The following is a 16,861-nucleotide window of genomic DNA, read 5'->3' on the forward strand; positions in this document are numbered from 1 at the left end:
TTGTGGTTTGCCCAGTTCTGAGTATCAGTTCTAGATATTACATTATTACATTATCAGAAGGCCTCTGGACCATACTGGCTTTTGAAGCTAGAATTACTTTACTGAATCACACGTACTCATGTTCAGATTAAGACTTCACTAACAACAGTAGATATGATACATTGAAGAGAACACTAGACTTCAGAGAATATGCTTACCACGTATATGAACTTAATTTAAGTCTCCGTTTCACTTAAGTAGCTAGGTGGGTGGCACCATGGAGACAATGCTGGGCCTGGACTCAGGAAGAACTGAATTAAAAATCCAGTCTCTGATACTTCCTGTGTGATCCTGGACAGCCAACTTAATTGCTGTCTGCCTCAGTTTCTCAAACAGTAAAATGGGGATAAAATCTACCTTGCAGGGTTGTTGTAATGATCAAATGAGGTATTTGTAAAGCACCTGACACATAGTAGGTGCTTAATAAATGCTTGTTTTCTTCCTTTCAAATGGGTATAATATATCTCTTGTATTAACCTCACAGAGTTGTGTATAAAAGTGCTTTATAAACCTTAAAGTGTTCTTTAAATATCAATTATCATTTCAACTACAAGTTAAGTATGTCCATCTTGTACATTTATTGTTCATTTTCCCTTCAGTGAACCTATGTGGCAATTTTCTCTAATAAAATTAAATTTAAATGCAACCACCAAAATACCCTCATAGTCGCTGATAGCTTCTACTGGGTGGATATTTTTAAGGACTCTATGTTTTCTTCATTTTATAAGGTGTGACTATAATAAAGCAATATGACCCATTCTTAAACAAATCTACCAGAACTTGTACCGGGGTAGCTATGAACTTATTTCAATGATATTGTCAATACTCAAACAATTTTTGGAACCCCATTTTTGGAAATGTCTTCAGAGCCAGTTCATGAGCCACATAAGGGAAGGGAATAAGCATTTATATAGCAGTGACTATGGGCCAAGCTTTTTACAAATATTATCTCATTTAGTCTTTACAACAACCTTGCTGAGGAGGTAGGGCTACACATCCAGGAAGTCTCTGAGGCTGGGTTTGAACTCTCAGGCCCACCACTGCATCATAAGAAAATCAATCTCATTACTTTTAGTCACCATTGATTTTTTTTTTAATGAAAAACAATTTTCTTCCAGGTTGAGTACCAACTTTATTCATCAGATTTAGTCCCAGGGGACTTTGAGCTGTTTCTGAAAATCAAATGCACCCTCAAAGACAGAGATGTGCCATCACTGAAGCTACTCCAAAGAGTAAGCTGCAGGCTCACAAAGAGATTCCAAAATGTACAGTGGCAGCATAACTGGACCAAGGTTAAAACCTCCCAGGGTTCTTTGAAGATCACCTGTCATCTGGATGTCTAAGTTCTGGTATATTTCTTTTTTTTTTTCAAATCCACCTCGTTTTGCAGTAAAACTTCTGGAGCTCTAATTTAAGTGAACTACCACCCACAAGAAGTCATTTTTTAATTTACAAACAAAAACAAAACACCAAAAAACACGACTACATTTTAAAGTCTGATCTGTTCCTTTTTAATTCATGTGAAGTATTTTACACACTAAGATATCCAATAATTGACTGTAATAACATATCTGTGTCCTGTTTATTTAATAGATGGACAGAAAAATATGGATGAATAACAAATCCCCATATAATTGATTACAAATACATCTTTAGTAATAAAATTATTTTGCCACTATGTATTTCTGATAATCCATGTATGTCTTATTTTTATATCCTCATTTCTTCTGCTGCTTTTTATTAAATGTTCTTAGCAACCATATCTTTTAACAAAAACATCTTTGCCCTGTCTGAATCATATTGGGTTAATAACAGAAAAAAAAACACCATCACTGGAAAAACAAAGCAAGAAATAAATCAATCTTTTACCTTGGCTCATTCTCTGTAGGTTGGGAAAGGAACAGTTTGGAAGGGCTTTCCACAAATACAGCACTTCAATGGATGCTAGCACACAGAGCTCTTTGGTCGGTATTTGCTTACGAAATCTCTCTGCCTGTAAATTGTTAAAATAATAAATCATAATAGCTAGCATTTACACAGCACTTCAAGGTTTGCAAGTGCTTTCCAAATGTGATCTGATTTTATAAGCACAACAACCTTAGGAGGCAGGTGTTGTTATTAACATCCATTTTACAGATGGAGACACTGAGGCAGACTTAGGGTAAGTGATCAGATCTTAAACTAGAGATTAGAGAATCCCTAGGGAGAGCGATTCTCTTTTCCCATGCCTGGCGGCTCTGTCATTCAGTCTCTGAAACATACCCTATCCACTAAGTCACCTACTCCTAGCCTTTTATATATTCACCAATAGCTTGGTTTTTCCACAGTGTTCAATTGTGCTCCATGAAAGATTCCTGAGGAATGGGACAATGGAAAAATGCTGAACCTCATTACAATGTGTGGACAGAAAAAGATAAGTAATTAAAGCTTCAGGATCCAGGAACCAAATTCCCATTCTCCCCCCCCCTTTTTTTTTTCTAGAAGAGGAAATGGGTAACCAGTGGGAATTGTCAACTTGCATCTGGGCCTGAGAAGTGAATAACAGACCAACAACAGAGGGCTGCTAAAATGGGCTATTTTGGGAAACTGGTTATAATACTTTAAAGTAGGTTTCCCACTTAGGGAGAGATTTGGTTTTAATGCACAGTCAATTCTCAGCTTTCACAAGGGTCACACTCCTAGTAAATGGCAAAAAAGTAAATAACATAAATGTTGATACATTAAACCTACAGGAAATAGGGGGTTAGGTTCCTGCAACCACCAAAAACTGTGATCTTTCATTAGAGATTGCTGAAAACACACTTTTCTGCATACAATTCTTTATATCAAAACATCAATTCTGATAATATGTACTTTTCCTAACACGTGAAATAACCCATAAAATACAGTACACAAAATAAAACTGGAACATGCAAAACATTTTTTTTCTCACTAGTAATTCCCTAGAAGTCTGTGACCATTTGTGCTAACATCTAAAAAATAAAAACCAAACCTTAATTTGAGACAATATCAAGTTTTCATAACATGTGAAATCTAGAGTGCCATAAATACTTTCCTCTTTTTTGCAATAATGAATCGTCCATTCATTAACACCAAACTCATGGCTGACAGCAGCTGTGGACATTCTGGCACGAAGTTTACCTAACCTCTTTATTTTCTCACTAAGTTTCATCACTAACTTTGCGCACTTGGGCTTAAAGCCCAAAGGACTTGCACTATGCTTCAGAGGTATAATTGCAACATAAAACTAGAGTTTTAAAGGTAAGCAATGAAAATATGCAATGAATGCAGAGAAGGCTCTTTACAACACTGGGGGGAACAAGGACCAGTGAAGCACCTAATATGATACCAGCTGTTCCACCAACCTGAGCCCCTCATTTTTTTTACTCTATTGCACATAGCCAGAAATGTGCATAGTAGCCAACGTGAAAGTGAAAATGAGGTTACCAAGAAGATCACGTGAATGCTTGAGGCTGTGAAAATTAAATATGTGATGTTGAGGACTGACTGTAGTAAGGACATTATGATGAATCAATATTCATTAAGATAACTTTATAAAGGTTATGCTTGTACCAATTCGTGCTCAGCACAAACAGTCGTGCTAATAATTTATATCTAATGAATCTGCATCTTTACAATATTATAAAGGATTCTGCTTTGACATCCTAAATGCATGGAAATCTGCCTCATTTATACCTGACACACTATCAAGACATGGAAATTTTAGGAATGTAAATTAAAAAGGAAGTAATATTAACTCATAAAATATTCAGAACCCTACTAGATAATGAGGTTTTTTAATGGGATCTTTGAAGTTGGATTTTTCTTTTGGTCTTATGATTTTATTGAATTTTGAAATTTTATTCAATTTCATTATTTTCAGCTATATCCTCATATAAATTCTAATCCATGCTAAACTATTTCATTAAATTACCTTTCTTTCAAATCTAATAAATTTAAAACAAGAATAAAGTGCAAAATAAATTTAAGTGTCACATAACCCAAGATAATTCAACTTCATTAATATCTAATTTGGGAGGTAGCTCCTTAGAATGCAGCCTTCTTTGGTCAGCCATTCTGGCCTACTCTTATTTCTCTTGAGTCAGGATCTGAATGTTCTTTGGGCTCTCCAATTTAGAAAACCATGTACCTGTTACCTCTTCCCCAGCATTTGCCAACCCTTCCTCCAATCTTTAGACATTATCCATAGACAACCTGACATTCCCCTGTTCCTTGGGGCTCCCCATATTAATGTGGGATTCAGTGTACATATCTGATAAGCTTAGCCCACGAAAGCTCAAAATTCTCCAGTCCAAAGGATCCACTATACTCAGCCTCTCCCGTAGCTGGGATTACAGGCATGGGCCTCCATGCCCAGCTAATGTTACTAGCTTTCAATATAATTATGTAATACTTCCCCAAAAGTAATATTGGTTATACATGATGATAACCATCAAATGCCAGATATAATATCAGTTTCAAGGTACCTTTTTGACAGAGAATTGCTCAATCTGGTTGTTTTTCCTTTTGAAAAGCCTCTGTACTTCTTTGAATACAACCTGTGCCCCATCCACATCACCAGTGGCTCCCTGGCAAACTGTAAATCAAAAAAACATTTTTTAGATATCAGAACAGGTAACTGAGGGAAGCCAACATTTATCACATCCTGCATACATTATAGGAAACAAAAGCAAATATTTTTAGAGAGAAGACAAATATTTAAGAAAAGGGATGCAACATTCTGAGCAAAATCAGTCAAATTTGCATGTACTGATTAAGTGCTTGTATTCCCAGAGATGTGAAGGATACTAGATGCAGGAGACATGTTCTCTGTTTTCTAAGATCTTCCACCTTGCTGGGGAAGAGATCCGTACATGTAAACAGCTAGCTAACTTTGGATGAAGGTATGTAATCAAATGCTAGATTATAGAAAAACAGGCTAAATGCTATATAAGGAGAGAGAGAGGGAGAGGGAGGAAGGAAGGGGAGGGGGAAAAAGAGGGGGAGGGGGAAAGAGAGAGAGAAAGAGAGAGGGAGAACAGTAAAGGCTGGAATATTGGGGAACGTTTCATATGAAGGAAGTGGAATTTTTGAGCTAAACTTGAAGTTGATTCATTCATTCACTTATTCATAGACCAGCTCAAATGGTGTTAAGTTATCTTCCCTGATTGTATCCCATCATATTTTGGCTTTTTCATTATTATTTGTGTATTTGCCTTAACTGCCCCATGAGATTATAAAATTTTGAGGGTAGAGACCACCCTGTACACCTTTTTAATCTTTCACAGGAACAGGACGGGGACCTGTGATCTCACTTGGCATAGGGAACTCCCAAAGAGACATCTCCTACAGCCAATTCAGGCTGGCATCTTCTCCACAACTTTTAGTCTCAGAGTGCTGCCTAGAGCACTGAGAGGTTAATGTGACTTGCCGACGGCCACACAGCTAGTATGTCAAAGGCAAGATTTGATGCCCATTCGTCCTGGCTCTGAGGCTGGTCCTCCCCACTTTCCTTTTCATAGAACCTAACACAGTGCCGTGTCATAAGCCTGTGGGCCTGGGCCTCTGTATGTGTCTGATACCATTGGTGTTAACACAGACTCAAGAAGGCAGGTAAGAGACCTGAAAACGAGGCACAAATGAAATGCTTGCTGAAGCAACATCCTATTGTCAAACACAAACTCCTTACACTGCATTTGAGTTTATTTCCTGGGTCTATGCTCAGTGAAGATGGTAAAAGTTTTCATACATTCTGCTGGTCTATGGATAATTTTAAAATTACCAAATTACCCTACAGCCTTCCTTTCTCTTGGATAAACAAGCCCAGTTCATTTAACTTCTACTAATAAGACTCACCTTCCAACCTTTAAATATGCCGACACAGGGAAGGCACTAAATTACTTGCTGATTAATTTTCTTCTCTGAGCCCCTGCAAATTCTGCATATTGCCTTAAGCATGTATCATATTATAACCAATCAATTACAAGTTAAAAGGTTGTAAACATGAGCCAATAATACATAAAAATGACTGTCCTTTTGGGATAACAATAAGCAAACATAAACACATAGATGCACTCAAACTGCAGAAAGGACTAATGTCCTCCCAACAACAAGGCTGATGGGAGATTGTCTATATATTAAGATATCCATAATACACAAAACAACATCTCATAATTAACTATATTTCACTTTAAGGGTGGAAAGGAGAAGTGGCATCTTGTGAAAGTCAAATATACCATAGAAGGAAATATTTGAAAGCAATGTTAAAACTAATCTTAATATTATGTGGGATAATAATGAACCTCCATAATTTTAATCTCAAGTGATAAGCTTGCAGAATAACCTATTGTTCATAGGTTTAGAGCATGTACAGTAGTTTAATTTTTAAATCATATTCTTTTTATTAAACCACATTCATGACATCTGCCTGGAATGATTTGCATGAAAGCTGCAGAAACGTAGATAATCTCTTAGGCTCGCTTCTAATTTAAAATTGCAAAATTATAACATTATGTATCAGATGGTAGATTAGCTGCCAGCTGTGGCTTTTCCCCCACTAGGAGGCAACATTTCTCTACTCATGCTTATCTATAAAGCCACACAATACTGAACAACTCACTCATGCCAGAGAAAAGAACCCTACTCACCTGCAGTTAAATATGCATAATAGCATTGAGACCACCTTGACTCATTTTTGAGTCTTTCAAAGGAACTGAAAGCATCTTTAAAGTTCAGTTCTATCATACTGCACCAACCTACAAAAGAAATATTTTTAATCATCACTGAAAAGTAATGAGTTTTATAGAACCATCTTTTTTTTTTATTAACTACAGAATTCTGAATAGCTGATCTGCTGTTTCCATTGTCTGCCATCAGAAGTGTACAATCTGAAAACTTATACAATAACTTCCTTATTCCCAGAAAAATATTTAATGCGGAAGTTATAAATAAGGCAAAGCACTTCTTGATTTCAGGATCAGATCAAGCATAGTAGGGAATAATTTAAAGATTTCTAGGAAAACATAGTAGTTTGCATATTAGTCAAACAGTGAAAGTACAAATATATAGGTATATATTCATAGAAATGTCAGACATGAACAATTTACTGAATACAAAGTGTTCCCTATTAATATAAATAGAAGACTATAAAAACAAATGTGCATATCAATATACATGTTCTCATGCTTATATTAACAACATTTTATGCAATGAATTAAAGCAGGCTTTCAAATACTGCCACCATCTTGAAGAGTATTATCCAAAGTGTCAATTACAAAGATGCTTAAAGCATTTTTCTGATTCATGGTATGAATTCTCAATTATCATATGAAATAGAATAACCAGGCAGAACCTTCTTAATAGATGAGAAAATACATGCAAAAGGCTAAAGTGACTTGCTTAACATTTATTTAATACGATAGTTGTGGAGCTACTAAAGGAACTCATTTCCAACGCAATTCCATTAGAGTGTCCTGATAAGGATTAATATCTGTTATGCTAACAGTAAGACATACAAAAGGAATTTTATTCCTAATGATTAGCTATAGGAATGGTTAGAGGTATCTTCAAATAAAAAACCTTGTGCACTCAGCTCTTGCAGAATTCAACGTCAGGTTCTGGCACTGGCTTGTGATATGAAGCCTATATATTCTGTAAGCAAGTCTTGAGTCAACTAATTATCTCCAAATTCTGAGAGCACAGTGAGGTTTTAATTTATGCTACTACAAAGGCATGATCTAGATCCAAAAAAATCTTGAGTAAGGGTAAAAAAGATACAGTGTCATTTCATTCAATTTCATTAGGACACACATTTCAGTGCTGCTTTATGGCCTTTAAATTTCAGCAAAATGCAGATATCACATTAAATTTCAAAAAACTGCAGATGACATTAACATTTTTTATTACTGTACTTAATCATTTTCTGTTTTTATTACAAGGAGATTTCAAAATTTAATATCAATTACTGAATAATTTTGAGTATCTGGTTTATTCTCAATTTGGTTTTTAATCACCAGCAAGAAATCATTTGTACCTACACTTTGGAATAAGGAAGCAGCTACATAATGAATGATGCGCTAAAAGCACACCAATAAAGGATTCTAGGAAAAGTGAACAAATGGCCACATCAAAGCTTTTTTTCCCCTCTTAATTAGGAGTATCTTATTGAGAAATTGACTTAGTTGAAAGGACTCTTGGTTAAAGTGCTAAAAAGATTTGTTTGCTTTGTTTATTTGTTATTTTTCTGTTGATAAGTATTTGTGCTTGGGTAAGGAATTACATAGTGGAGTGGACAAGTTTTAATTTTCTGTCTAGTATTTTAATCAATTTGAAATTTTTTGGCTTACTTATTTTTAGTATTCATTTTTTAAAAAGTTTTGAGTTCCAAATATTCTCTCTCACTTAAGCCTTTCCCCCACCCACTGAGAAGGCAAGCTATACGATACTTACCACACATGGGAAGTCATGCAAAAGAAATATTTTCTTTAAAAAAAAAAAAGCCACACCAACTACAAAGTGCTGGAGGACTGAAAAACGGCAAAGAAGGAGGATGCAATGCAAATAAACAGCTTATTTCAAATGTTTGTTTTATAAACTCACTCAAAGCAAATAAGTAGATGTTGTAAGTGAACCTTGAACAATTAGATTTTGTACTTTAATACTCATCCTAACATTTTCCCATGACCTTTACAATTAAAACAACAGTATCTTAGAGTAGTGATGGGAAGCCAAGCTAGATAAGCTCATTATTATTACATTTTCTGCTAGCTCTGTGATGCCCCTTGTTATTAGATAAGATAGGAAGTATACACAGCTTGAAATACATTAAGGAGGAAGCAGACACCAACAGAGATATCCTAGGACAGCAAAAGGCATGAACTTTATATTTACCAATTTCATAGAGACAGACATGTTGAATTTCTCGCTGATCTACTGCAAGCTCCAGAGCCGTATGGAAAGAAGTCAAGGCACTGTTGATCTGACACTAAGAAAAAACAAACAAAAACAAACCCCACAAAACTGAATTAACTTCTACTATCTCAAATCATATCTGCAATAGATATCATCATAATGCAAAGTTGTCAGAACTGCTACCGTGAACTACTGACAAAGTAAAATTTCTTGAAATGTTTTCTCCGCTATCTAAATTCTGCATACATTTCAGAACATAATTCCAGTCTGACTTCTCCATGAAGCATATTCTTACTGCTAGAGTACCCAAAGATTTTCCCATTTCCTGAACGTTTTAGGGTATTCATGATGATTAATTACAGAGGAATTTGCCATTGTCACAGACGCTGTCCAGCACAAAGGCCAAATCGAAGATGGCTTCCCCAAAGGCCATGAGGCTCTCCAGAAGCTCTGGTTGTGGATGACATTTTGCTAATTACCTCAAGCTTTGGATTACTATAAGGTCTCATCAGTGAGTGCTACAACCATGAAAAATGGACTGAGGTACCAATATACACACAAAAAATGAAGTAGATGAGCCTATTATTACTCAGATTATGACACACTGTTAGCTGGATTGGCAGATGGGAAGTCTCACTGATTTACTCTGTTAGCAAACATCGTGACTTTCCCCATCGTGGTTTTGACATATCACAGAGTTGGCATAAGAAATTAAATGGGAATTTTGGGAGAGTTTTGAGGAAGCTGCAGATGACACAGAAAAAGTTTAGAAGCTCAGAAATCTATAAAATATATGTGAAATATTGTATAATATCAACATATTTTGTCTTTTAATACCATAATTCAGACTTCTTCTCTGATACAAAGGGAGGGCCAAAAAATTTTATGTGAATTTTCCAGATCGTGGGGGCACCATGCCCCAAACCCCTTGATGTAGAAAGGATAATTGTATATCCTGGGCGAGATTACAAAGAGAAATCAAGCTGGGAAGCTGGGCTGCATCTGGGAAACTGGGTAGCTCTTTCAATGGTCCCAAAAATCGTTCCCTGCTGCAAAAGCCTATCTTTTGAAAGTTAATATTCTTCAGGATATGTTATATGATTATAAATCGTGAAATATCTCAATGTCAGAGGAATTAAAATTTTAAATGACCCAAAGGACAATGGGAAAAAAGACACATAGTAGGTATAAGTGGACCAAAGCATAGTTTAGATGAGGATTTGCATATAAAATGTATGTGGAAAGGAGGTGGACTAGTAATGTAGACAGCTAAGTGACACAACCAAGAGTCTGGAAGACCTGAGTTCAAATCCGGCCTCAGACACTTACTGTGTGACCTTGAGCAAGGGTCACTTAACCTCTATCTGCTTCAGTTTCCTCATTTGTAAAAGATGGATAAAATAGAACCTACTTCCTGGGTTGTAGTGAGGGGGGAAAATGAAATAACATGTACAGAACTTTGCAAACCCCAAAGTACTACATAAATACTAGCTATTACTAGTGTGAGTGAAGGAAAAATCCACGGCCCAAATCCAGTAGTGGCATTCATGAAATGTTAAAAAGAAACAAAGATGCCTTCCAAGGTACTAAATCACCTTGGAGGGCCTATGGAAAGACAAGGACAAATGTAAGCAAGAAAGTAAGGCTGGGTTGTGACTGCTTGCGGAGGAAGGGCATGCACCGATGAACATACAGATAGAGAGCTGAAAAGGCACCTCAGAACCATCTAGTGCAGAGGTCTTTAAAATCCGGGATCCACTAACTTGTTTTAAAAAATACTTTTTTATAGCTGTATTTCAATGGAATTGGTTTCCTTTACAATTACCACTCTGAGAAGGGGGCGATAGGCTTCACCAGATTGCCAAAGGGGTTCCATGATACAAAAAAGCTTAAGAGATAGGGGCAGTTAGGTGGCGCAGCGGATAGAGCACCGGCCCTGAAGTCAGGAGGACCTGAGTTCAAATCCAGCCTCAGATCAAACGCTTGACACTTACTAGTTGTGTGACCCTGGCCAAGTCACTTAACCCCAATTGCCTAAACAACAACAAAAAGGTTAAGAGCTGATTGATCTAGTCCAGTTCTCTCATTTTACATATGAAAGCTGAGGCCCAAAGAGATAAAGTGAGTGTCATCACACGGGAAGTAAACGGCAAAGCCAAGGTTCAGCTGCAGGGCCTCTGACTCCAAGTCCAACCTTTCCACCGTGTTGCCTCCACCTGCCTTGAAGGCTGCCGATCCATCAAAGTACTGACTATGGAAAGCAAAAATGGACATTTGTTTTCCTTCCATATTAAGGAATTCTTTTTCACACTGTGCTTTTTGATGGGAACTCTGAAGTCCTGTGATGCTGGCCTCCTCGCTGGCCCTCACGCAAGGCATTTCCCACCCCGACTGGACTCTTTCCCAGGCTGTTCCCCTAGGCCTAGATTGTTCTCCCCACCTCATCTCCACTTCCGGGCTTCCTTTAAGACCCCGCTAAAATCCCACCTTTTACAGGAAATCTTTTCTGAACCCCATTAACGCTAATGCCCCCCTTGGCAAATTATCTCCAATTTATCTCGGATGCATCATGTTTCTAAATAGTTTTTGTATGTTGCCTCTCCCTGTTAGACTCTGACTGCCTTGGGAGCAGGGACTTTACCTTTCTTTGGATCCCCAGGGCTCAGCAGAGTGCCTGGCACATAGTAGGTGCCTAATAAATATTTCCTGACTGGTTGGCTGACTGAGAGAACAATACTTAAAACAGGACATAAGTTATTAAAAACAGAAGTGATGAGCCAGTAGGGTTAAAACAATAATTTAAACAATTCTAATATTAACGGTACATCTTCCACCAAAAGGAACTGAAATTCCTATGCACTTGAGTGGAGGCAGCTAGGTGGCTCAGTGGATAGAGTGCTCGACCTAAAGTCAGGAAGATCTAAGTTCAAATGTAGCCTCACACACTTGTCAGCTATGTGACCCTGGGCAAGTCATTCACCTTGTTTGCCTCAGTTTCTTCATTCTTAAATGAGTTCGAGAAGGAAATGGCAAGTCACTCCAGTATCTTTGCCAAGAAAAACCCCACTGGATAGTCCATAGGGTCACAAAGGGTAGGACATGACCGAACAACTGAACAACAATACACTTTAATACCTATTCTTCACAAGTTTCTATAACCAGAGGAATTCATCATTTTGTGATCACCTTTTTGGTGCCGCATCTCCTAATCTTGGCTAACCTGGACCTTGGACAACAGGCACAGAGTCCAGATTCATGATCAAAAGCCTTTCTTCAAATGTGCTTTGGGGACATAGCTTTAAAAAACCCAGCGTCCCCTCCAAGCCACAAAGATGTACTGGAATAAAACCTTACAGGACTTAAAACAGATTAATTCTGAGTGAAGTCATAATAACATGACAGAATGTCAAGGTTGGGCAGAAACAGCAGACAGAAACTCTATCCCTGTTTTCCCCATCTTGACTCCTTGATGAACCAATTTAATTGTACACTGGCCTCCTCTCCTGAATCCCTACCCAGGCCCCTATCACACCAGCAATTACACTCTGCCAAGCCTCAGCCTTGGATCACTCCCACCATTTGCCACCTTTGCTCCTGCTCAACAAACATGGAGAAAATCACGCCACCATTTTGATTAGGTCCACTATAAATTTATGTTAAACAATTTCAACTAGGCCCTTACTGCTGTGAGGCAATCCTTCTACATTTCTCTTATCAATTTACTAGTCCCTTTCTCCAAAGCAGCTCTTCCAGACCTTTTTTATCCCTCCCCTGCCCCCGGTCTCTTAGCCAAGAACTCTGACTCATATTTCATAGAAAAAAATAGAGTCCAGCTGAGAGCTCCCTCTTCTCCCCTCCTATCACTCAGGTGCCTTCTGCCACTACTCTTTCTTCACTCCTGTCTCACATAATGAAGTGGCCTTACTCTCTACTAAGGATAACCCCTCTACCTGTTTAGGCAATTCCATTCCATCCTGCCTTCTCCAACAAATTGCCCCCTCTTTCATCTTCATTGTTATTTTCTTTAAAAATTTTTTTCATTTTATTTTCAGTTCCAAATTATCACCCTATCTCCACCTTCTTCCTACCCATTGAGGGGGCAAGAAATACAATACTCCTTATATATATGAAATCATGAAAAACATTATTCCACATTAGCCATGTTAGTAGGAAAAAAAGCAAGAAAAATAACGTGAAAAAATGTGCTTCAATCTGCACTGAAAGTCCATCAGTTCTCTCTCTGGAGGTAGATTGTATTTTTCAACATGAGTTCTTTGGAATTGTCATGGATCACTGTAGTGATCAGAGCAGCTAAGTCATTCACAATTGATCACTGTACAATATTGCTGTCATTATGTACAAAGTTCTCCTGCATCTGCTCACTTTACTTTGCATCAGTTCATATAAGCCTGCCCAGGTTTTTCTGAAACCATTCTCTCCATCATTCTTACAGCACAATAGTGTTCCATCACAATCACGTTTAGCCACTCCCCAAACGATGGACAATCCCTTTTGTTTCCAATTCTATACCATTACAAAAAGAGCTGCTATAAATATTTTTGTAGGACAGACTAAGGAAGACTCTTCCTGAGTTCAAATCTGGCCTCAGACACTTACTAGCTGAGTGACCTTGGGCAAGTCACTTCACTCTATTTGCCTCAGTTTCCTCATCTGTAAAATGGGCTGGAGAAGGAAACGGCAAACGACAGTATCTTTGCCAAGAAAACCCCAAATGGGATGAGTTGGATACAACTGAAAAACAACTGAACAAATAAGTATTTTTGTACATATGAGTCTTTTCCCCTTTTCTTTTGCCTCTTTGGGATACAGACCAAGTCAGTGTTACCGTTGAACCAAAGGGTATGCACAGTTTTACAGCCCTTTGGCCATAGTTCCAAATTGTTCTCTGTCACTTATTTTCAATCTCTTCCTTGATAGTGATTCATTTCCTACTGCCTATAAACTTGCCCATGCCTCTCCCCTATCTTGAAAAAACTCTCACTTGATCTTTCCATCCTGCTAACTATTGTCCTATGTCTCTTTGGCCATCTACAATAGGTGCCTCCACTTTCCCTTCTCCCACTCTCTTCTTAACCCCTTACAACCCAGCTTCTGACCTGACTCCACTGAAACTGCTCTTGCCAAAGTTATCTGTGATGTCTTAGTTGCCAAATCCAATGGCCTCTTCTCAGTCCACATTCTCCTTGACCTCTCTGCAGCCTCTGACATGGCTGATCACTCTCTCTTCTTTAGGATTTGGAGACATCCCTATTTCTCTGCTGGTTCTCCTCCCATCTATCTGATCAAATCTGCTCTGTCTCCTTTGCTGGATCCTCTCCCAGATCATTCCTTCTAACTATACGTGTTCCTCAGGGTTCTGTCCTGGGCTCTCTTCTCATCATCTTCTATACCACTTCATTTGGTCATCTCATCAGCTACCCTGGCTTAATTAACATCTCTATGCTGATGATTTTCAAGTCTACCTGTCCTTCCCCAATCTCTGCTGAGCTCCAATCTTGCATCTCCAACTGCCTCTAAGATATTTCGAGCTAGAAGTCTAGTAGATGGATTAAACTCAACATATCCTAAACAGAAATCATTATCTTTCCCCCTAAACCCTACACCCCTCCTACCTTCCCTATTACTATACAGGGTAATCTTATCCATCCTGTGCTCCTTACTATCTCTCCTCCACCCCCATATCCAAGTTGTTGCCAAGGCCTGCTGATTTCACCTTTGCAACATTTCTTGAATATGCCCCCCTTTTCTCCTCTTACTCTTTTCTCTCTTCTAAAACACTTACAGCACATGGAGACTTCTTAATATATACTTATTGAATCAAAGAGGGAGGAAGAGAAGAGGCAGATTGGAGACAGGTTCCCCACCCCTGGTCTAGCCCATACCTGACCAAGCATACTATCTACAACATTCCCAAGTGGTTAGCCAATCTTTACTTGATCAATCTTAGCAAGATTATCCACTACTCTGAAGCAGTCCACTTGTGTCTTTGGAACCCACTCCAAACTCCCTACGTCTCTTTCAAACTAGCCATTACTCAATATGCTTTTTCTATCTTACACTTGTGAAGTTCTTTGATCCCTATGAATTTTATTTCATTATATTCAGCCCAAAGTTCTGGCCTATCAAGAATGTTTGGTAACTGTCATCTAATATGTTAGCTATTCCTTCTAGCTACTCCTCCCACCTTGAAAATCTTTTTCTAAAAATATTTTATTTTTCCCAATTGCACATAAAAACAAATTTTAACATTTGTTTTTTTTTTTGAAATTTTGAGTTCTAACTTCTCTCCCTTCCTCCTCTAGGCCCTCCCTAAGATGGTAAGCAATCAGATATAGGTTATACATGTGAAATCACACAAAATATTTCCATATTAGTCATGCTTTAAGAAAAAACAAAACTAAAAACCACACAGACCAAAAGAAGAAACCATGAAAAAAAAGGAAGTGAGAAAGAGAATGCTTTGGTCTACATTCAGACTGCATCAGTTCTTTCTCTAGAGGTGAACAGCATTTTTCATCCTAACTCCTGTGGAATTGTCTCAGTTCATTACATTTCTGAGAATAGCTGAGTCATTCACATTTGATCATCATACAATGCTGCTGATAATGTTACTCCTGGTTCTGCTCACTTCACTTTGCATCAGTTCATCAGTTCAGTTTTTCTGACATCAGCCTGTTCATCATTTCTATAGCACAATAGTACTCCATTACAATCATATACCACAACCTGTTCAGCCATTCTCCAACTGATGGGCATCCCCTCAATTTCCAATTCTTGGTCACCACAAGAAGTGCTGCTATAAATATTTTTGTACAATTAAGTCCTTTCTTTGGTTTTTTTAAGCCTCTTTGGGATACAGACCTGGTAGTGGGATTGCTGGGTCAAAGGATCAGTTCTTATAGCCCTTTGGGTATACTTCCAAATGGCTCTCCAGAATAGCTAGATCAGTTCACAACTCCACCAACAGTATATCAGTTTTCTAATTTTCTCACATCCTCTCCAACATTTATCATTTTCTTTTTCTGTCACATTAGCCAGCTTGACAAGCAATTTATATTAGAAAAAACTTAACATCCCAATGTCTCCTTCTCCCTATCCCTTAAATACTGAAATTTCATCAGATAGGTTGAGGAGATACCACCGATAACATGTCATAGATTTAAGGATAGAAGAACTTCAAAGGCCATATCGTCCAAACACTTTATTTTACAAGATGAGGAAACCGAGGTTGAAAGAAATGGAAGGACATGTCCAAGATCACACAAGCAGTAAACATACGGTAGAATTGGAACTCAGATTCTGACTCTGGAGGCAGTGTTATTTCTACTATACCACAGGGCCCTGCTACATACATAACCCTAGATCTCTTTGACTATGATACTTCATCATGGTGCTCATGCTTCTTAATTAGAACCACAGATCAGGATGCATACATCCTTAGCCATGTCCTTAATCAGAATTCTGAAAGACAGGGCTGTTGGTGCATAATCTACTTTGCTTCAAGTACTCCTTTGATCTCTGGGTCCAGCTTGTCAGACCAGTTCTAGAGGCTTAATTCATAATACCTTCTTGCCATCACACCTTTTATAATCATTTTGCCATTTGCAGCTGGAACTGCAGTTGAAAGGGTTGCCAGACACCAGTTTTCGACAGCTATCTCCATTCTCTGAGGAATTTATATGAAGATAATTAGATATCCGAGATGCCACTATGTACAATTATTTCAATGCTAGAGAAAATTCTCTAGGCACTTAATGCCTCACTGTTCAATATACAATAATATTTCAATTAACTTAATTTCTTTGGCACTCTACTTTAAATAAGAAAGAGAAATAATTTTAAAAGATATTTTGATAGGATTTTTTTGTTATTATAGAAATAAACAGGTTCA

The 16,861-nt window shown here is 37.8% G+C and overlaps 1 protein-coding gene across 2 annotated transcripts in view; it reads right to left on the reverse strand.

The window, feature by feature from the left end:
- The window catches only part of TTC39C (tetratricopeptide repeat domain 39C), a 109,694-nt gene that overhangs the window by 12,600 nt on the left and 80,233 nt on the right, over window positions 1-16,861 (reverse strand). The window contains exons 7-10 of one of the 2 annotated variants that reach the window (XM_020968682.2): window positions 8,929-9,022; window positions 6,687-6,794; window positions 4,527-4,636; window positions 1,909-2,032 (exon numbers count right to left, since the gene is read on the reverse strand). In XM_020968682.2, the coding sequence (XP_020824341.1) occupies window positions 1,909-2,032; window positions 4,527-4,636; window positions 6,687-6,794; window positions 8,929-9,022 (436 nt within the window). The remainder of the gene's footprint in view (window positions 1-1,908; window positions 2,033-4,526; window positions 4,637-6,686; window positions 6,795-8,928; window positions 9,023-16,861) is intronic. The other variant, XM_020968683.2, reaches the window with a different exon arrangement.

This window comes from Phascolarctos cinereus, unplaced genomic scaffold (genome assembly GCF_003287225.1).
Source record: "Phascolarctos cinereus isolate Bilbo 61053 unplaced genomic scaffold, phaCin_HiC Scaffold_4;HRSCAF=312, whole genome shotgun sequence".
Taxonomy (NCBI): domain Eukaryota; kingdom Metazoa; phylum Chordata; class Mammalia; order Diprotodontia; family Phascolarctidae; genus Phascolarctos; species Phascolarctos cinereus.